Below are 23385 nucleotides of genomic sequence, written 5' to 3'. Positions count from 1 at the left end.
GTTCTGTTAGCCTGCGCTCTGAGTAAGCGGTCGCTTAGTCAGGCCACGTCACAGTGGTCATATGACCTGGATAAGCGTGCATGCGCTGTGTGGGGAGAGGAGAAAAGAGGTGCTGGTCAGTATGTATGTCAGTACGCATGTCCTGAGAGAGCGCTCAATAGTATACAGTCATAAATAAACTGTGCTTTAGTATTAGCTGCGCCTATATTGCAATTGAAAGGGCATTACTTGGAGGCAATGACTGAATATGCGAATTGGTTCTGATTTAAAGAAGGACGCTAAAATTTGGCTAGAATTTTTGACGGATTTTAATGGAAGGTCATGTTGGCAGTCTGAGTTTGTACCAGCGGATGCAATCCCTTTTAGTTTTTCAGTAAGTAATTCAGATGGCTGTGCAATTTTTTTCTCTTCTCATTGGACAATCCAGAACATCCCTTTACCTTGGATTTCTATCGGAGTAAACAGAAATGAAATGGTATTGGATCTCTTTGCCATTTTGGTGGGTTTATATTTATGGGGATCTTTGATGCAGAACTCAAGAATTGTAATACTTTCAGAGAACCAGGGCTTTTTGTTGGCTATCAACACACTGTCTTCCAAAAATAAATGGGCTGCTGAAATTCTTAGACAGTTGACGTTGCTTTGCCTGAAATTTAATATTTGGGTTAAAGCAAAATATGGCTCTAGCTGTTGGAAGTCGGCTGTCGATTGACTATTCTCTATTCAGCGTATAATCTTTTACCAACAGGTTCCAAACGCAGACATGGAAGCAACCCCTTGCCCTCAAGAATTTTGGGACTGGACTTCAGTCTGATACCTTACTCTATTCAGCAGTCACTGTCTGAGCGGTGGTCTGAGCCGAGTATTCCGCCGCATGGCTTAGATGGGTTCACTTTTTGTAATCTTTCCAATTTTGATCCAAATAATCCCAACCCAGCCTTTGGTTTGAATTTTGCGGAATTTTTGGTCGGTGAAGGGTTATCCTTCTCAGCATTGAATAAGTCTATTTCAGGGGTATCATTCTTTTTAAAGCTTTTTGGGTACCCCCCTTTAACAAGTTTCTTTCCTCTAAGACAATTTTTGAAAGGTTTTAAGAGGAATAATTTTACTCCAGATGCAAGACGACTGATTTCTCATTCACTTTTAAAGGATCTCCACTTCGTTGCATAGAGTCTGTTTGAGTTCTTATGAATCATTACTATTTTCTTCGGCATTTTTGATCGCTTTTTTCGGTGCCCTTCGAGTAGGCGAATTAATTTCAGCAAAAAAATCCACTCCTTCTGGCCTAATGTGTTCGGACATTGAATTTCATGAAGATTATTTAATTTTGCTTGTCAGAAAATCAAAAACGGATCAGTGCGGTAGGGGGTCTAGAATAAAAATCGGATCCTTTTAGCCACAGTGCCACATACTTCAGTCACGTTTACTGAACAAGTTCTGTTAGCCACAGTGCCACATAGTTCAGTCACGTTAACTGAACAAGTTCTGTCAGTCATAGTGCCACATAGTTCAGTCACGTTTACTGAACAAGTTCTGTCGGTCATAGTGCCACATAGTTCAGTCACGTTTACTGAACAAGTTCTGTCAGTCATAGTGCCACATAGTTCAGTCACGTTAACTGAAAAAGTTCTGTTAGCCACAGTGCCACATAGTTCAGTCACGTTTACTGAACAAGTTCTGTTAGCCACAGTGCCACGTACTTCAGTCACGTTAACTGAACAAGTTCTGTCAGTCATAGTGCCCCATAATTCAGTCACGTTTACTGAACAAGTTCTGTTAGCCACAGTGCCACATAGTTCAGTCACGTTAACTGAACAAGTTCTGTTAGCCACAGTGCCACATAGTTCAGTCACGTTAACTGAACAAGTTCTGTTAGCCACAGTGCCACATAGTTCAGTCACGTTAACTGAACAAGTTCTGTTAGCCACAGTGCCACATAGTTCAGTCACGTTTACTGAACAAGTTCTGTCAGTCATAGTGCCACGTAGTTCAGTCACGTTTACTGAACAAGTTCTGTTAGCCACAGTGCCACATAGTTCAGTCACGTTAACTGAACAAGTTCTGTTAGCCACAGTGCCACATAGTTCAGTCACGTTAACTGAACAAGTTCTGTTAGCCACAGTGCCACATAGTTCAGTCACGTTTACTGAACAAGTTCTGTCGGTCATAGTGCCACATAGTTCAGTCACGTTTACTGAACAAGTTCTGTCAGTCATAGTGCCACGTAGTTCAGTCACGTTAACTGAAAAAGTTCTGTTAGCCACAGTGCCACATAGTTCAGTCACGTTTACTGAACAAGTTCTGTTAGCCACAGTGCCACGTACTTCAGTCACGTTAACTGAACAAGTTCTGTTAGCCACAGTGCCACATAGTTCAGTCACGTTAACTGAACAAGTTCTGTCAGTCATAGTGCCACATAGTTCAGTCACGTTTACTGAACAAGTTCTGTCGGTCATAGTGCCACATAGTTCAGTCACGTTTACTGAACAAGTTCTGTCAGTCATAGTGCCACGTAGTTCAGTCACGTTAACTGAAAAAGTTCTGTTAGCCACAGTGCCACATAGTTCAGTCACGTTTACTGAACAAGTTCTGTTAGCCACAGTGCCACGTACTTCAGTCACGTTAACTGAACAAGTTCTGTCAGTCATAGTGCCCCATAATTCAGTCACGTTTACTGAACAAGTTCTGTTAGCCACAGTGCCACATAGTTCAGTCACGTTAACTGAACAAGTTCTGTTAGCCACAGTGCCACATAGTTCAGTCACGTTAACTGAACAAGTTCTGTTAGCCACAGTGCCACATAGTTCAGTCACATTAACTGAACAAGTTCTGTTAGCCACAGTGCCACATAGTTCAGTCACGTTTACTGAACAAGTTCTGTCAGTCATAGTGCCACGTAGTTCAGTCACGTTTACTGAACAAGTTCTGTTAGCCACAGTGCCACATAGTTCAGTCACGTTAACTGAACAAGTTCTGTTAGCCACAGTGCCGCATAGTTCAGTCACGTTAACTGAACAAGTTCTGTTAGCCACAGTGCCACATAGTTCAGTCACGTTTACTGAACAAGTTCTGTCAGTCATAGTGCCACGTAGTTCAGTCACGTTTACTGAACAAGTTCTGTTAGCCACAGTGCCACATAGTTCAGTCACGTTAACTGAACAAGTTCTGTTAGCCACAGTGCCGCATAGTTCAGTCACGTTAACTGAACAAGTTCTGTTAGCCACAGTGCCACATAGTTCAGTCACGTTTACTGAACAAGTTCTGTCAGTCATAGTGCCACGTAGTTCAGTCACGTTTACTGAACAAGTTCTGTTAGCCACAGTGCCACATAGTTCAGTCACGTTAACTGAACAAGTTCTGTTAGCCACAGTGCCGCATAGTTCAGTCACGTTAACTGAACAAGTTCTGTTAGCCACAGTGCCACATAGTTCAGTCACGTTTACTGGACAAGTTCTGTTAGCCACATAGTTCAGTTACGTTTACTGGACAAGTTCTGTCAGTCATAATGCCACGTATTTCAGTCACGTTTACTGAATAAGTTCTGTTAGTTCAGTCACGTTAACTGAACAAGTTCTGTTAGCCACAGTGCCACATAGTTCAGTCACTTTAACTGAACAAGTTCTGGTAGCCACAGTGCCACATAGTTCAGTCACTTTAACTGAACAAGTTCTGTTAGCCTGCGCTCTGAGTAAGCGGTCGCTTAGTCAGGCCACGTCACAGTGGTCATATGACCTGGATAAGCGTGCATGCGCTGTGTGGGGAGAGGAGAAAAGAGGCGCTGGTCAGTATGTATGTCAGTACGCATGTCCTGAGAGAGCGCTCAATAGTATACAGTCATAAATAAACTGTGCTTTAGTATTAGCTGCGCCTATATTGCAATTGAAAGGGCATTACTTGGAGGCAATGACTGAATATGCAAATCTATGTTATAATGGAGTAAAGTAAAATATGAATAAAAATTACATGGGTAAGACATCTGAATCTGTGATTAGGAGGGTAGAAACACCCTAAGTGTATGTGTACAGCCTCCAGCCTCTGGACACTAAGTTAACAGACACAGCAAACCTTCTAGCCACAGCTCGCCTTGATGTGCCATCCTGGATGAGCTGCACTACCTGAGCCACTTGTGTGGGTTGTAGAGTCAGTCTCATGCTTCCACGAGTGTGAAAGCACAACCAACATGCAAAAGTGACCAAAACATCAGCCAGAAAGCAAAGGTACTGAGATGTGGTCTGTGGTCCCCACCTGTATAGCCACTCCTTTATTGAGTGTGTCTTGATAATTGCCAATAATTTCCATCTGTTGTCTATGCCATTTGCACAACAGCATGTGAAATTGATTATCAATCAGTGTTGCTTCCTAAGTGTACAGTTTGATTTCACAGAAGTTTGATTTACTTGGAGTTATATTCTGCTGTTTGTGTTCCCTTTATTTTTTGGAGCAGTGTATTTAGCAATAGTTTTGCTCATTATTTTAATTGATTTTCCTAAATAATGGTGCATTACCTTTGTTGTGCTGGCAGCCAGAAAACTAAGTCCCAGGTGTGCGCAAACATCAATAACATCCTGAGTTTCTGATCTAGCATTCAGCTTATTAAAGCTTTTTTTGTTTTCTGTGAAAGGACTGTTTATGATTAGTCTTTTTTTGCATAGTTCATTTGTAATTCTTTAGAACTTCTTCCACATGAAAAGAAAATGTATGCAGAATAAATGCAAATTAGCATTTTTATTCAGATGATGCTTGAGACATGTTGCAGATTTTGGATCATTATATTTTAATATAACTATTATTTAATATGTGTTATTTAGATTTTGACTATTGGATGATGATGCGGACTAAAATTTTAATTAGTGATAATATTAGTTACCACTTTAGATTTTAGACAAATACACATATTGTATATCTAAATAGATTCTTTAACATTGAAATTGCAACACCATGAAGGAAAAGTTGTTGAATTCTGGACATCACAGGATGGATAGACATGTTACTCATATGCAAATGATGAATAAATGGAAACATATTTTTAAAAACATCCTGATTTATTCACTATCAAATGTGAGTGTTATGAGCATAACTACACAGATTTACATGGCTTGGCATGCTATCAATAAGCATTAATCATTAATGGTTGTCTGAGGAATGATCTGCCATGGTGAATTTACTTTGGCAGGAAAATTATCTGAATCCGCTACTGGCTGCTCCCTTTGCATTTGCAGACCAATGATGTCCTAGATGTGCTCGACATGAGGCAAGTCCGAGGACACTAAAGGCAGTGGCTGTACAGTTAGGACACGCAGGCTGAGATGTTGTCTGGCTGAGATGTCTCAGTTCCTGGGAAACTTTGCAGAAAAGGCCATATCTCTAGTTTAACAAATGATCAATTCTATACTGCAAGTATATTTAGACATCTCAAAACTGTTGCCAAGACTAAGGCATCAAACAATGACTACATGAACCGTTAGAAGGAAATTGCACTACACTGGGCTACAAACCATATGCTTAGGTACAAGTGTGTTCCATTACCTTTCACACCATTAGTCTCAAAGTCTATCATAGTGCAAAGCAAGACGGCAATGGAAGACGGAATGGAGGTCTGCTCTCCTCAGCAATGAGTCCTGCCTTGGTCTTGTCTGCAATGGCCATGTCATGAAGAGGACTTCTTGAGGGAATGTGGCATAATGTATGGTAATAGAACCTCTCTAGTCTTCAATCCATGTACAATAACAACTTGTTGTTACCTTGATTAGGTCATGAAACTTGTTGTATCTCAATCATGCCTATCCTTAACCCCTTTCTGCCATGAGACATACTATCCCATCCATGTGCCCTGGGACTTAATTCCCAGGGACGGGATAGTACGTCATAGCGATCAGCGGCGCTCACGTCGTGAGCGCCACTGATCGCGGCCGGGTGTTAGCTGATTATCACAGCTGACACCCGAGACAATGTGTCAGGGGCGGTCACGGACCACCCCGACACATTAACCCCTTGTACACCACGATCAAAGCGCAGGCATGAGGAAGTCTGCTGCACTGCCTGTGACAGATCGCTGATCTGTCACAGTGATCTGTGATGTGACAGATCAGCGATCTGTCATATGACAGTGATGTCCCACCTGGGTCATCACATGACAATGATGTCCCACCTGGGACAATGTAATAAAGTTAAAAAAAAAAAAAAAAAGTGTAAAAATAATTTTAAAAAAATCGCTAAATAAATTAGTAAAAAAAAAAATATTCCCCACTGAATTCATTTTTTAAAAATAAAAAAAAACAAACAATAAAAGTACACATATTTGGTATTGCCGCATCCGTAATGACCCGCCCTATAAAACTGTCCCATTAGTTAACCCCTTTAGCGAACCCCTTAAAAAATAAAAAACGAAGCAAAAAATAATGATTTATTATCATACCACCGAACAAAAAGTGCAATAACGCGCGATAAAAAAGACGCATATAAATATCCATGGTACCGCTGAAAACGTCAGCTTGTCCCGCAAAAAACGAGCAGCCATAAGGCGTCATCCGCAAAAAAATAAAAAAGTTATAGCTTGCAGAATAAAGCGATGCAAAAATAATTATTTTTTCTATAAAAGAGTTTTCATTGCATAAAATCGACAAAACATAAAAAAAGACTTAAATGAGGTATCGCTGTAACTGTACTGACCCGAAGAATAAAACCACTTTATCAATTTTACCGCACGCGGAACCGTGTAAACGCACACCCCCAAAAGAAATTCATGAAACGCTGGTTTTTGTTCATTCTGCGTCCCAAAAATTGGGGAGCAGTGAGACTATGGAACTCTCTGCCATATGATGTTGTAATGAGTGATTCCCTACTAAAATTTAAGAAGGGACTGGATGCCTTTCTTGAAAAGTATAATATTACAGGGTATATACACTAGTTTCCTTAATATTGCGTTGATCCAGGGAGCTAGTCTGATTGCCGTATGTGGAGTCGGGAAGGAATTTTTTCCCCCAATGTGAAGCTTACTGTTTGCCACATGGGTTTTTTTTGCCTTCCTCTGGATCAACATGTTAGGGCAAGTTAGGATAGGATATGGGTTGAACTAGATGGACTTAAAGTCTCCCTTCAACCTTAATAACTATGTTACTATGTTATAAAAAGCGATCAAAAATTGTCACGTGCCCGAAAATGGTACCAATAAAAACGTCAACTCGTCCCGCAAAAAATAAGACCTCACATGACTCGGTGGGTCAAAATACGAAAAAATTATAGCTCTCAATATGTGGTGATGCAAAAACTATTTTTACAATAAAAAGCGTCTTTTAGCGTGTGACAGCTGCCAAACATAAAAACTGCCATAAATAGTAAATCAAACTCCCCATTATCACCCCCTTAGTTAGGGAAAAATAAAACTAAAAGAAAATGTATTTATTTCCATTTTACCGCTAGGGCTAGGGTTAGGGCTGAGATTAGGGTTAGGGGTGTGTTGGGGTTAGGGTTGGAGTTAGAATTTGGGGGTTTCCACTGTTTGGGCACATCAGGGGCTCTCCAAATGCAACATGGCATCTGATCTCAATTCCAGCCAATTCTGAGTTGAAAAAGTCAAATGGTGCTCCTTCCCTTCCAAGCTCTTCCATGCGCCCAAACAGTGTTTTACCCCCACATGTAGGGTATCAGCCTACTCAGGTCAAATTGCAAAACAATTTTTGGGGTCCAATTTCTCCTGTTACCCTTAGGAAAATAAAAAATTGGGGGCAAAAATATCATTTTTGTGGAAAGAAATGATTTTTTTATTTATATTTATAAACTTCTGTGAAGCACTTGGGGGTTCAAAGTGCTCACCACATATCTAGATATGTTCCGTGTGGGGTCTAGTTTCCAAAATGGGGTCACTTGTGGGGAGTTTCAATAGTTTAGGTACATCAGGGGCTCTCCAAATGCACATGAGACCCGCAGACCATTCCATCAAAGTCTGCATTCCAAAACATCACTACTTCCCTTCCGAGCCCCGACGTGTGCCCATACAGTAGTTTTCTCCCACATATGAGGTATCAGCGTACTCAGGACAAATTGGACAACAAATTTGGGGGTCCAATTTCTCCTGTTACCCTTGGGAAAATAAAAAAATTGGAGACTAATTGATCATGTTTGTGTAAAAAAAAATACGATTTTTTATTTTCATGCCTGGGCATTATAAACTTCTGTGAAGCCCTTGGGGGTTCAAAGTGCTCACCACACATCTAGATAAGTTCCTTAGGGGGTGTAGTTTCCAAAACGGTGTCATTTGTGGGGGGTTTCCACTGCTTTTGTACATCATGGGTTTCCCAATCGCGACATGGTGTCCGATCTCAATTCCAGCCAAAAATGTCAAATGGCGCTGCTTCCCTTCCGAGCTCTGCCATGCGCCCAAATAGTTATTTACACCCACATATGGGGTATCAGCGTACTCAGGACTAATTGCACTATAACTTTTAGGGTCCTGTTACCCTTGGGAAAATAAAAATTGGGGGTGAAAAGATCATTTTTGTGGAAAAAATATGATTTTTTAATTGTACCGCTGTACGTTATAAACTTCTGTGAAGCCCTTGTGGGTTCAAAGTTCTCACCACATATCTAGATAAGTTCCTTGGGGGGTCTAGTTTCCAAAATGGGGTCACTTGTGGGGGGTTTCCACTGTTTAGGTACATCAGGGGCTCTCCAAATGCGACATGGAGTCCGATCTGAATTCCAGCCAATTTTGCATTGAAAAAGTCAAACGGCGCTCCTTCCCTTATGAGGTCTGCCATGCGCCGAAACAGTGGTTCCCCCCACATATCAGGTATCAGCGTACTCAGGATAAATTGCACAATAACTTTTGCAGTCCAATTTCTCCTGTTACCCTTGGTAAAATAAAAAAAATTGAACCTGAAGTATTTTTTTTGTGAAAAAAAGTTAAATGTTCATTTTTTTTTTTAAATATTCAAAAAATTCCTGTGACGCACCTAAAGGGTTAATAAATTTCTTGAATGTGGTTTTGAGCACCGTAAGGGGTGCAGTTTTTAGAATGGTGTCACTTTTGGGTATTTTCTATCATATAGACCCCTCAAAGTGGCTTCAAATGTGATGTGGTCCATAAAAATAAAATGGTGTTGCAAAAATGAGAAATCGCTGGTCAATTTTTAACCCTTATAACTTCCTAACAAAAAAAAGTTTGGTTCCAAAATTGTGCTGATGTAAAGTAAACATGTGGGAAATGTTATTTATTAAGTTTTTTTGTGTGCCGTATTTCTGTGATTTAAGGGTATAAAAATTCAAATTTGGAAAATTGCAAAATTTTCGCCAAATTTCCGTTTTTTTCACAAATAAACGCAAGTTATATGAATGAAATTTTATCACTAACATGAAGTACAATATGTCACGAGAAAACAGTGTCAGAATCACCGGGATCCATGGAAGCGTTTCAGAGTTATTACCTCATAAAGGGACAGTGGTCAGAATTGTAAAAATTGGCCCGGTCATGAACGTGCAAAGCACCCTTGGGGCTTAAGGGGTTAAAAAGCCAACCTTGACCCAACCGCTATGTCCAGTTATCGCCCAATATCGCTGCTCCCATTTGCTTCCAAACTCCTGGAGCAGCACGTCCACGCTGAACTTTCCTCCCACCTATCATCTAACTTGCTCTTTGACAATCTACAATCTGGTTTCCGCCCCCATCACTCCACTGAGACAGCCCTGACCAAAATTACTAATGACCTACTTACAGCCAAATCAAACGGACAGTACTCTATACTCCTGCTTCTAGACCTGTCCTCTGCATTCAACACAGTTGACCACTGCCTCCTACTACAGATCCTCTCCTCCTTTGGCATCAAAGACCTTGCCCTATCCTGGATCTCCTCATACCTTTCCAACCACACATTCTGCGTTTCCCACTCCCACACTACCTCCTCATCTCACCCTCTCTCTGTTGGAGTCCCCCAAGGCTCTGTTTTAGGACCCCTAGTCTTCTCAATCTATACACTTGGTCTGGTGCAACTCATAAAGTCCCACGGATTCCAGTACCACCTTTATGCTGATGACACTCAGATCTACCTCTCTGGCCCAGACGTCACCTCTCTGCTGTCCAGAATCCCAGAGTGTCTATCAGCCATATCCTCCTTATTTTCCTCTCGCTTCCTCAAGCTCAATGTGGACAAATCTTAACTCATCATCTTTCCTCTATCTCACAGATCTTCCTTAACCGACCTATCTTTAACAATTAATGACATCACGCTTTCCCCAGTACCGGATGTCCGCTGCCTCGGAGTAATCTTTGACGCTACCCTGTCCTTCAAACCACACATCCAAGATCTTTCTACCACCTGTCACCTCCAGCTCAAAAATATTTCCAGAATCCGTCCTTTCCTCCACCCTCAATCTACTAAAATGCTTATGCACACCCTCATCATCTCCCGCCTCGACTACTGCAACATCCTTTTCTGTGGTCTCCCTGCTAACACCCTCGCACATCTCCAGTCCATCCTTAACTCTGCTGCCCGCCCAACTAATTAATCTTTCTCCTCACTACTCCTCCGCTTCTCCCCTCTGCAAATCTCTTGACTGGCTCCCATTCCCTCAGCGTATCCAGTTAAAATTACTAATACTGACCTACAAGGCCATCTATAACCTGTCTCCCCCATATGTCTCTGAACTAATCTCCCGATACCTTCCCTCACGTAATCTCTGGTCCTCCCAAGACTTCCTTCTCTCCTCCACACTTATTAGCTCCTCACCCAACCGCCTTCAAGACTTCTCCCGAATAGCCCCTATCCTCTGGAATTCTTTGCCCCAACCTGTCTGACTATCAACCACATTTGGATCCTTCAGTCGGAACCTGAAAACCCACCTCTTCAAGAAAGTCTACAGCCTGCAATGACCCCGCTACCTCCTCTCCACTACCGGAGATATCACCTCAACCAACACCAGAACTTCTGCAACCCACCAACCTACTGTCTCCTTCCCCACCATCCTGTAGCATGTAAGCCCAAAAGGGCAGGGTCCTCTCCCCTCTGTATCAGTCTGTGATTGTTAGTTTGTTTACTGTAAGCGATATCTGTAATTTGTATGTAAACCCCCTCTCATGTACAGCACCATGGAATCAATGGTGCTATATAAATAAATAATAATAATTTCTCCAAAGTGTCACAGGAACGCCATTTCAACACTATAACTAGAGTTGAGCGAAACGGGTCGAAAAATTTCAAAAGTCGCCGACTTTTGGCAAAGTCGGGTTTCATGAAACGAAACCCGACCCTAGGATGAGGTCGGCCACGAGGTCGGCGACTTACGCGCCAAAGTCGCGTTTCAAAAGTTTGTTTTGCGCTCTTTTTCAGCCAATCAGGATCCACGGACACTGTGGGCAACGTGATGACATAGGCACGGGTCACCACCATCTTTCAGAAGGGCATGCAAGTGATTGGCTTGCTTTGGTGGGCGTCACGGGGGGTATAAAAGGGCGTGCACGCCGACCGCCATCTTACTTCTGCCGATCTTAGCATAGGGAGAGGTTGCTGCTGATTCTGTAGGGAGAGCATTAGGCAGGGAAGAAGGAAAAAAACTGCTTCTGCTGCTAGCGATTTTGCCTGTACAACACACCAGTCACTGTGTGCAGTGCAAGGGGAGGCTATATAGTGGTGTATCAGTGGTGTTGGTTGTTGGGCTGCCTTCTAAGGCTTCCTGACATTCCTGCATTGCTGTTTACCCACTGATCCGCAAACTGCTTTTTTAAAAGCAATCCCAATTTTTTTTTTGTCCTGCTGAGGTACTGAGCGTGCATTTTTCACACCATACAGCGGTGTATGCTCCTCACACAGTACCGTGTAACGGCTGTTATCATAGCCACAGTGACATCTTACTTCTGCCGATCTTAGCATAGGGAGAGGTTGCTGCTGATTCTGTAGGGAGAGCGTTAGGCAGGGAAGAAGGAAAAAAAACTGCTTCTGCTGCTAGCGATTTTGCCTGTACAACACACCAGTCACTGTGTGCAGTGCAAGGGGAGGCTATATAGTGGTGTATCAGTGGTGTTGGTTGTTGGGCTGCCTTCTAAGGCTTCCTGACATTCCTGCATTGCTGTTTACCCACTGCTCCGCAAACTGCTTTTTTAAAAGCAATCCCAATGTTTTTTTTTTGTCCTGCTGAGGTACTGAGCGTGCATTTTTTCACACCATACAGCGGTGTACGCTCCTCACACAGTACCGTGTAACAGCTGTTATCATAGCCACAGTGAAGCTATCAGTGTGTCACTCTGTGAGAATAAGTCGAGGACATGTTCCGTTCTTACAGACCTGCACTCTAGGGAGATTCCTATTCTGCCCAATTCTACATACACCTTGTAGTTTGTGATACACTAGCCAATTTCTTCCTGTGACAGCGCTCAGATATTCAGTGGGCCTCACACAATCCAAAAGTGTCCAGTGTCCACAAGTGTCTGCAGAAATTCAAAATCTCCCTTATCCTCTAGTCACTTTGGTCACAGCTGTGCCATCGAGCCTGTGACAGCGCTCAGATATTCAGTGGGCCTCACACAATCCAAAAGTGTCCAGTGTCCACTAGTGTCTGCAGAAATTCAAAATCTCCCTTATCCTCTAGTCACTTTGGTCACAGCTGTGCCATCGAGCCTGTGACAGCGCTCAGATATTCAGTGGGCCTCACACAATCCAAAAGTGTCCAGTGTCTACAAGTGTCCGCAGAAATTCAAAATCTCCCTTATCCTCTAGTCACTTTGGTCACAGCTGTGCCATCGAGCCTGTGACAGCGCTCAGATATTCAGTGGGCCTCACACAATCCAAAAGTGTCCAGTGTCCACTAGTGTCTGCAGAAATTCAAAATCTCCCTTATCCTCTAGTCACTTTGGTCACAGCTGTGCCATCGAGCCTGTGACAGCGCTCAGATATTCAGTGGGCCTCACACAATCCAAAAGTGTCCAGTGTCCACAAGTGTCTGCAGAAATTCAAAATCTCCCTTATCCTCTAGTCACTTTGGTCACAGCTATGCCATCGAGCCTGTGACAGGGCTCAGATATTCAGTGGGCCTCACACAATCCAAAAGTGTCCAGTGTCCACAAGTGTCTGCAGAAATTCAAAATCTCCCTTATCCTCTAGTCACTTTGGTCACAGCAGTGCCATCGAGCCTGTGACAGCGCTCAGATATTCAGTGGGCCTCACACAATCCAAAAGTGTCCAGTGTCCACTAGTGTGTGCAGAAATTCAAAATCTCCCCTGTCCTATAGACACCTTGTACCTTGTTTTACATTACTATATAGTTTGTTGGATTTTGTCTACATTTCTACCAAAAATGAGGAAGGCTGGTGGAAGAGGCCGTGGAATTGGGCGGGGGTTGGCAGCTGGTAATGATGGTGTTGGTGGTGGATCTGATGGTAGTGGCAAGAGCAAAATAGGACCGAATGCAGGAGGTGTTGAGCCTGCGTCATCGTCTGGCTCCATAAGGCTTCGAAGGCTTAGTTTTCTAGGAGTTGGCAAACCGCTTTTAAAGCCAGAGCATCAGGAAAAAGTTTTGTCTTACATTGCTGACTCAGCCTCCAGCTCTATCGCCTCCTCTTCTTCAGTTGTAAAAAGTAAAAGCACTGAGTCGTCATTGGAGGCTCATGTTCATGAACCACACCTTTCCTTGTGTCCTTCACCACAACCAAGATTGAAGGATGACGCAGGCCATACTACTGATTACTCCATGGAGCTGTTTTCACATACCATGCCTGGATTATCAAGTGAAATGGTAAATTACCCAGGCCAAGATGAATCTGACATGGAGTGCACTGATGCACAGCCGCTGATGGATGATTCTGCTGGTACATTCACTCAGAGCACTACATTGTCCTCGCAGTGTACAGAGCCAGATTCTGACCCTGATGAGACTCAGGTGCCCCTTCCCGCACACTATACCACCATACACGGTGACACAGAGGAAGGTGCACATGACATAGAAGAGGAGGTGATGGATGACCCAGTTGTTGACCCAGATTGGCATCCATTGGGGGAAGAGGGTGATGCTTCCAATAGCTCAGATGAGGAGCATCCACAGCCGACATCGACATCGCAACAGCTGTTATCTGGCAGGCCCGGAGCACTCCAAAGACAGGTTCCAAACATCCAAAGAGTTGCTGGACCGCTTGTCCAGAGGGTCAAAAGATCACAGCGTGCTAGGCCGCAAAATGTCTTCCAAAGTAGGAAGAGTGCAGTGTGGCACTTTTTTGAACAAAATCCTCATGATCAGGCCAAGGTTATCTGTAAGAAGTGCGCAAAGACCTTTAGCCGAGAGAAAAATTTGAAAAATTTGAATACCAGTTGCATGCTTAGACACTGTTATATACGAAAGACTGATTCTAGGCCATCAGAAAGAACACCAACTCCATCACCATCATCAACCCTCTCTCAGTCCGCCCTGTCCACCGCTACTTCCACCATATGCAGCTCTCAAGTCCAGCTCACCCTCCCAGACACTATGAGTAGGTCAAGAAAGTACTCAGTCTCTCATCTGCGTACACTGGGTTTGAACGCCCACATTGCCAAACTAATCTTGTTTGAGATGATGCCCTTTTGGTTGGTGGAAAGCATAGCTTTCCGCGAACTCATGGCCTATGCAGTACCACACTATGACCTACCCAGTCACCACTTCTTCTCTCGCAAAGCCATCCCAGCCTTCCACCATCATGTGAAAGACCGCATTGTCCATGCACTCAAGCAGTCAGTGAGCGGAAAGGTGCACCTCACAACTGATGCATGGTCCAGTCGGCATGGCCAGGGCCGTTACGTGTCCATCACTGCGCACTGGGTTAATGTGGTGGATGCAGGGTCCACAGGGAACAGCGGTGGTGGGACAGTGCTGCCTAGCCCACAGTATAGGAAACAGTTGGCTGTAGGCGTTCGACCCTCCTCCTCCTCCAGAAGCGAAAGCTCGTCCACAGAGCGCAGTCGTACGAGCACTCCATCTGCAGCTGCCACTGTTGCACACGATGTGTCCCCCTATCGAGCAGCTAGTGGAAAGCGTCAGCAGGCTGTGTTGCAGATGATGTGTTTGGGTGACAGACACACCGCCGAGGTGCTGGCCGAGTACTTTCAGCGACAAACTGAGTCATGGCTGGGCAGTGTACATCTTGAGGCAGGCAAGGTAGTTAGTGATAACGGCCGTAATTTTGTGGCAGCCATAGCCCTTTCAAAACTCCGCCACATACCTTGCTTGGCTCACACCTTGAACCTGGTGGTGCAGTGCTTCCTCAAAAATTATCCGGAGTTAACAGCACTGCCCCAGAAGGTGCGAAGACTGTGCACGCGCATCCGCCGGTCGCCTGTACACTCCGTTCGTATGCAGAAGCTGCAGCGATTGCTCCACCTTCCCAACCACCGCCTCATTATCGACATTGCAACAAGGTGGAACTCCACCCTGCACATGGTGGAGCGGCTGTGCGAGCAGAGGCAGGCCATAATGCATTTGTGGGAGGATACACGGCCAGGCACTTTGAGAGCAGACATGGAGTTGACAGGTGTGCAGTGGTCAAAGCTGAAAGACCTCTGTAAAGTCCTTCAGTGTTTTGAGGAATGCACACGGCTGGTAAGCGCAGACGACGCCATCCTAAGCATGAGCATCCCACTTATGCGTCTGCTCATGCAAACTTTGACGCACCTTAAGGAGCAGGCGTCTGCAGCCAATGTTGACGAGGAGGGAATCCTTGATGACATTCAGCCATTGTCTGCTCAGGGACCTCTCCTGGACGAGGTGGAGGAAGAATAGGAGGAGGAGGATGATGATGGGGATGATTACTTAGGGGAGGAGGATGCATCTCGTGGGGCAAGTGAAAATGTTGGCATGGCAAGGTCTGGTACAGGGTTTGTGCGTGACTGGAGGGATGTGGATTTGCCAGAAAGTGCTCCTCCAACCAGCACTCGCAGTGCATCATTGACACCGGGAACATTGGCCCACATGTCAGATTATGCCTTGCAGATCCTAAAAAGGGACCCCCGCATTGCCAAAATGATGAACGATGACGACTACTGGTTGGCCAGCATCCTGGATCCACGCTATAAAGGCAAATTACAAAACATCATGCCACAGGAGAACCTTGACCTAATATTGGCTAATAAACAAGCAACTCTGGTAAATCGGCATGAGGCATTCCCAGCACACAGCAGCGGTGATGGTTCTCACACGAGCCGTACGGGCCGGGGGCAGCTTGGCAGAGGTGTTCGTGGTGCACACAGCAGAAGTGGCATTGGAGACAGGGGTTTCATGACAATGTTGTGGACTGATTTTTCAAGTACCGCTCACACAACTGGTAATACTGCATCGATGGAAAGTGACAGGAGACAGCAGTTGTCAACTATGGTTACAAACTACTTTTCCTCCCATATCGATGTTCTCCCACACAGGTCATTCCCCTTTTACTATTGGGCCGCTAAACTGGACACCTGGCCTGAATTGGCCCAATATGCCTTACAGGAGCTCGCTTGCCCAGCTGCAAGTGTGCTATCGGAAAGAGTCTTCAGTGCAGCTGGATCAATCCTGACAGAAAAAAGGACCCGTCTGTCAACCCAAAATGTGGATGATCTAACCTTCATTAAAATGAACCACGCATGGGTTTCCAAGGATCTTGTCCCACCTTCCCCTGATGACACATAGGGTGACAGAAAAATGGCTTGCTTTGGTCCACCTCTTCCTGGGACTTGACCTATTTCACCTTTTGCATCAGCTGAATGTCCAACATCAACATATGCCACTTTCTAAAACTCCCTAACTGTGCTGCCTCCCCCCCCATGGCCGGGGTCACCACCTAGCGCACGACACCGTGCGAGTGCCGTTGCCCTGGACAGGTGGGTAGGCCGACTCTTGGGCATGGGCACTGGCACAGGGTCCCTCATAGTGCAATCAAGTGTCTCTGACGGTGGTGGTGCACACCCGCCGTCAGACACACCACCGTACTATGAGGGGCCCAGTGCCAGTACCGACGCCCACGAGTGGGCCCCCCTTGCTTGGGCAGGGCCCCAGCATTTGCAATCTTTACCTCTCCCTGCTCCTCCGCTGTGTAGTCTGGGCCGTCAAATCCATACTGTGCCTGATACCGTCTGAGCCTGCCTCCTGATGTATAGACATATATTTTGAATGTGTACGCTATCCATACATGTTATCCGGGGATACGGTACCCTTTCTCACCTTTGTGCAATCACGTGTAATCCATACTGGGCCTAACACCGTCTGAGCCTGCCTCCTGATGTATAGACATATATTTTGAATGTGTACGCTATCCATACATGTTATCCGGGGATACGGTACCCTTTCTCACCTTCGTGCAATCACGTGTAATCCATACTGGGCCTAACACCGTCTGAGCCTGCCTCCTGATGTATAGACATATATTTTGAATGTGTACGCTATCCATACATGTTATCCGGGGATACGGTACCCTTTCTCACCTTCGTGCAATCACGTGCAAGCCATACTGGGCCTATACCGTCTGAGCCTGCCTCCTGATGTATAGACATATATTTTGAATGTGTACGCTATCCATACATGTTATCCGGGGATACGGTACCCTTTCTCACCTTTGTGCAGTCACGTGCAAGCCATACTGGGCCTAACACCGTCTGAGCCTGCCTCCTGATGTATAGACATATATTTTGAATGTGTACGCTATCCATACATGTTATCTGGGGATACGGTACCCTTTCTCACCTTTGTGCAATCACGTGCAAGCCATACTGGGCCTAACACCGTCTGAGCCTGCCTCCTGATGTATAGACATATATTTTGAATGTGTACGCTATCCATACATGTTATCTGGGGATACGGTACCCTTTCTCACCTTTGTGCAATCACGTGTAATCCATACTGGGCCTGAGAACGGCTGGCGAGCTGTTAAGCAAGCTACAGCACCTGTGGTTTGCACACGTAAGTTTTTCATTTTTTTAGGAATGACGGTTAGGCCTAATTCCGGAACTGCGGTTGACCTGCACTTACTGGGAAATCATCGTTCGCGGGTAATAATTTTAATCACAGATCCCCATCACTAACGTTGTTCAGCGGGTTATCTGCACCTGTAAGCGACAAACGCTGGCCTTTTCAGTGTAGCGCACATGCAGCCACGGACATGTAAGGGCATGACCCACCAGTTATTGGCCAATCTCATGTGCCAGAGCCTCACGTGTCCCTCTAGTAAGCCGGACTCGGACCGTGGGGCATGACGGAGTCTCGTTCATTAACGGAATTAAGCTTGCAATGTGTGCATCTTTTCTGTAGCTTGCATGGTTGAGGTTTCCCAGGTGGAGTCGAATTAAACCGTAGGCTCCACTCCTGGTGGTGCCCTTCTGGACATTCCTTTAAGGTTCAGCTTTGCAACCATACTGCCCACGTAAAACAAACACTTTGCCTTCATGAACGCTGTTTGGAGGGTCATGACTCGTGGGAATAACGCCGCCCAATCAGTTAACCTGCTAGAGAGATCCTTCGTTGCTCGCAAGCATGACATCACACTCCCTAGGAGGAAGGTAATGCCACTGTGGCGACCGTACTCCTGGGGGCGACACAAGTGCACTGATGCCCAGCCACTGCTCGATGAATCTGCTGGTACATTGACCCAGACCACTACATTCCCCTCGCACGCTACACGGCCTGAATCTGACCCTGAGGAAACTCAGGTTACCCTTCCCATATACAGTTCCATCTTACACGGTGACAAAGAGGAAGCTGCAGATGAAAGTGCAGGTTCGGCCCACCCGCCATCAGACACACCACCGTACTATCAGGGGCCCTGTGCCAGTGCCGTCGCCAACGAGTGGGCCTTCCCTGCTTGCTCAGGATCACAGCACTTGCAAGGTTGAAATACTGTGCAGTGAGATGGAAGATGGGGACGACGAGGAGTCCAGACTAGTACAGGGATACCCTAGCGAGGAGACTTATTTCATTGTTTTCAATGTTGGGACAGCAATTTTTGGGGAGCACTATACTCTGGAGAATGATAGATGGGGCCCACCATACACTGGAACATTCCAAAGGTGGACATCAGACACTGGAGCAGCATTTACAGGGCCCATTATACACTAGAGCATTAGAAATGGGGCCCATTATGTTTGGAGCATTATTTGGGCCCATAAGACAGTGGAGCTTCATCCATGGGGACCAACATATACTGTAGCATTATGTGGAGCTCATCATATACTGTTTCAAACATTATATGGGACCAATGATTCTGTATGGAGAAATAGATGGGCCTCGTCATGAGATGTAAAAAGTGAAGTATTTTTCATTGTACTATACCGCTATTTCTCTGCCGTATCGGAGCATGATGAGTTGTGGTATGTGTTAAAGGGGCGCTCTTTCGCCCAGGGCACATGAAAACCTGGAGCCAGCCCTCCCCCCCACAACTTTAGCCAAATAACCCCCATTTTTCAGTGCGTAACTTGTATTATGAAGTTAATTAAAGTTGACAAGCTTAAGTAAGAAGAATTGATGCTTTTGGCATTCAAATGGGCACTGTAGGTGTGTTTCCTGTCCTCCTCTCACTGCCGACTTTTATTCCCCATTGACTTACATTGGGTTTCGTGTTTCAGGACGACCCCGACTTTTCCCTATAATCGGACGATCTTGCTCGACCCGACTTTTGGAAAAGTCGGGTTTCACGAAACGAAACTCGACCCTAAAAAAACAAAAGTCGCTCAACTCTAACTATAACACGTTGTGCATGCTACTGTGAGAAGCCTGCATGGCCTCTACGTGCTACCATGGCCTGCAGTGTCTCCCGATTTCTTCTATTCAGCGCATCAATGGATTTTATTTATTGGTAATTGTTAACGGTGCTGCCAGCCATCATTTGATATCATGCCAAGACATGTACGTACTAAATAAATCGAGATGTTTTGAAAATTTTGTTCCCATTTATCAGTCACCCAATTGTGGAAACGAGTTTTTAACTGCAACGTGATAACTCAGGCAATCTTTGGCCACAGTGTACTGGTGATTGGTGGCTAAGATGTCATTACTGTAAGTTCAGAAAAGGCAACTAAAGTGCAAGTGCTGCAACAAGAGTTTCAAGAACAAATAATGGTTATTTCTTTGTTATAACATTTTTCATAACATTCCCTAGAGAAAATGTTGTAGAATCTTAGCAAACCCTCTCAAATCTGTTGTCCGTCTTAAGGTGAAGGTGGCCTACAAGCTGGTAATGTTAAAAATAAGGTAAACATTACCTACCTGGAAGCCACTGCCTTGCCAGCACTGCATGTTTGCTGCTTCTTAGAGTTGTTTGCTGACAGGACTAAGTAGTGATGTCTTATGTACAACACGTGACTTCTTATATACAGAGCAAAAGACCACTAAGCCCAGTGCTTTGTGGCAGCTGTCATGTGTTGTAGATGGTACAGCATCGGTTCAAGCCTGCATATAATGATGGGGGAGCAGCAGAGAGGCTGACACTGGACAGCAGTAGCTTCCACAGGTGAATTATGTTTTTATTCTTATTTTTGAAGAATTGCCAGCTAGTTGCACAGCTCAGCCTAATGACGGACAACCATTTTAAATGTATACACCAGTAAGTTGTTTTGGTTAAACTTTCCAGGTGGGCAACTTTTCAGGAAAGTAGCATGTATGTATATTGATTTAACTGATTAATTTTTTTTAAAACAAAAATGTGTCCTTTTTCTGAAGTGTAGATGGAAGAGAAAAATAGACAACTGCAAGAACGTTTGGAACTGGCTGAACAGAAACTACAGCAGACTATGAGAAAAGCCGAAACGTTGCCGGAAGTGGAAGCGGAGCTGGCTCAGAGAATAGCAGCCCTTACTAAGGTACTAAACTGATGGAAAGTTCCTATAAAGAACTTGTTTGAATTATTTACACTGTCCTAGTTGCACATTTTTAAGATGGTGGATTTTATAGGGGTAAAGATTTAATTATGAAGATACTAGCTACCTATTTTATGTATTTCATTGACTGTAAGCTGCACTGAGCTTTTTTTTTTTTTTTTACAATGACTGCTTGTTTTTACCTAATTTGCACGAGACGTATCATCTCTTAGTTTTATTTTACTTTATTTTGAGTTGTGCATGTGAAATTTTCACTAAACTATGCTTAAAAGTGGAAGGAGTTTAAATTTCAAAACCACATTTAGTTTAGTAATCGTGGTAATAAGTATACAGTAGGTGACAAGTTTCATTGATGACGACTGAACTTTTTATAAGGTGGCATTAATGGTGAAGATGTCACCAAATTTATGAAATTGGCACAGGAGGAATAATTTTGATACCCATGATGGAATGGTTACTAAATTGGTTGCATTTAACCAATCCTCTGTACCCTTTAGCTAGACAATTTTTAAAACTGTTCAAAAAGGTTTTATTTTAAATAGCGCGTAAGCCAAAGAATAAATTTGAAACATGGCTTCACTTTTTGATCAATTTGTGCAAGAATTCTGGCTGCATTTTGCTTAGTAAATCAATTTCCCTGTTTTTTTTCTATTTATAGATTCTATACTTTATTAAGCAGCTTAAACTCTGCATTAAACTATCCATATTAATAAATGAATGGCTAATCCAATGCATTAAAGACGTTTATTCTATCTATTTGCCATACAAGATCCAGTGGATTGAGTCATTGGATGGGATACTCTGTGGAGCATTTTTTAATGCAAAGTCTCTGTAAAAGAGAATTACATTAAATAAAGTAACGTCCCCTGATGAAGCAGGGCGAAACGCGTGTTGGGGAGGAGGGACATTTAATCCACACAGTAGTTAAGTTTGTTACTTTCTTTTTATGTCTGGCCTGTAATTACTTATGGTAGTATCCACTACTACTCTGGGTTTAAAATACCTGTGATTAACATGTATACACTTTAAGACTAATCAGTGGTCACTACTTCTACTACTGCTGATATACCTTTTTGGCTTAGTATATATTACTTTTTTAGAATAACTTTGCCATTCTTTGTTGTATTTTTCAATGTATTCTCATTAAAATTTATATTTTCGTGTCACTCATATAACCTAGGTTTGGGCTCAGGTATTTGGTTTATATTGTAGGTTTTTGCGTGTGATCACCATCATTTTAAATGTGGATTTACCGTAGTTGTTTCAGGGTTTTGTGCTTGATATAATTACATGTCTACAGAGAAGTACCATTTTGCCAAGATATTTAATGTCATTATGACTGAACCAGGTAGGCACATGGAGTAGTACTACAAGAAATTGAACTTAAAAATTTACCAATAACTGTTTCTTGGTATTTTAGCATATTTTGCTATATAACAAAAATTAAAAGCTTCAGGACTCCGGCAGTTCATGGAGGCAATAAGCCTTTAAAGGTCACGATGCTGCGTCTCAAGCTATGCCTGTAAAGATCTAATTGCTAAGTCTGTGGAATGAGCCAAGAACTTCTCTCTCCAAGGCAACCACTCAATTACCAGAACAATTCACATACCTCTTACTGAAATATCAGATGGGACTGGTAAACAAATCCAAAAAAATCTAGATAGCCTGGGATGCTGTAGAAAAACAAATAGAATCTCGGATGGTATTAATGAGACTTTTTGGAGTAGCATTTGAGTGGCTACTTGGGATCTCAGATTTGATCAAAATTTCCAATACGGCATTTTAGAATTGCTATGATAATTATCATATAGAACTCTAAAAATGCTGATGGTATTGGCCACAGATTTCATTCCTGCCATCGGATGAAACTGGAAAATTAGATGTAAATCCCGCTGTGGACAAGGTCATGACTAAGAATGTAAGCACTTTCTAAGTAGTATGAAATCAATATAATAGAATGTAAGGAATTATAGAGGTATTGGAGATATTTTATATTTTTCATACAAAAGATTCATCAAAGCCAAACAAAAAATTAATTCTGTTATTATTTTTACTGTAAAATAAAGTCATGCTTCTCTACGGCCACTCTCTCTTCAAATGTAACCAATAGTCCAATAAAAAATATATATCCTAGTGTCTAGATATATTTAGAGAACGTGAGAAAATGTCTCCTTAGGCTTTTATTGGAGACAGTCAGTCATTTGTGTTATACCTGATAGTAAATTTCCCTATTGTGCCCATCATGTTGAAATACACTTAAAGCGGTTATCCAGTTCAGGACAACCCTTTCTTCATAGCTCCATTCTGAAGCAGGAAAAAAAATCTTCCTTCCTAGACAGACACCACTTCTCCCATCGTAGTATGTCTCCAGCCACAACCTTCTTTTTTCCATCAGAGAAGAAGTCTATAACAATGTCACGTGACCTCCGGGAGAGACAGTGTGGACATCAGTGGAGTGGCGCTAGTCCAGGAAGTCTGTACGCATTATTTTTCATCTTATGCAGCAGAATGAAACTATTAAGAAGAAGTTGTCCAATTGTGGACAGGCTTTTTAATTTTTGATCATTAAACCATAGTGTTTGGTTTTGTAAGT

The 23385-nt window shown here is 43.6% G+C and overlaps 1 protein-coding gene across 7 annotated transcripts in view; it reads left to right on the top strand.

Moving 5' to 3' along the window:
* PPFIA2 (PTPRF interacting protein alpha 2) overlaps positions 1-23385 on the top strand; it is a 592307-nt gene that overhangs the window by 442460 nt on the left and 126462 nt on the right. For all 7 annotated transcript variants that reach the window (XM_073556977.1, XM_073556976.1, XM_073556979.1 and 4 more), the window contains one exon: positions 20640-20774. In XM_073556977.1, the coding sequence (XP_073413078.1) occupies positions 20640-20774 (135 nt within the window). The remainder of the gene's footprint in view (positions 1-20639; positions 20775-23385) is intronic.

This window comes from Dendrobates tinctorius, unplaced genomic scaffold (genome assembly GCF_039654945.1).
Source record: "Dendrobates tinctorius isolate UK_male_01 unplaced genomic scaffold, ASM3965494v1 ptg000241l, whole genome shotgun sequence".
Classification (NCBI taxonomy): Eukaryota; Metazoa; Chordata; class Amphibia; order Anura; family Dendrobatidae; genus Dendrobates; species Dendrobates tinctorius.
Note: the sequence above shows the minus strand (reverse complement) of the source record. Positions and strands in the feature narration are given on the sequence as shown.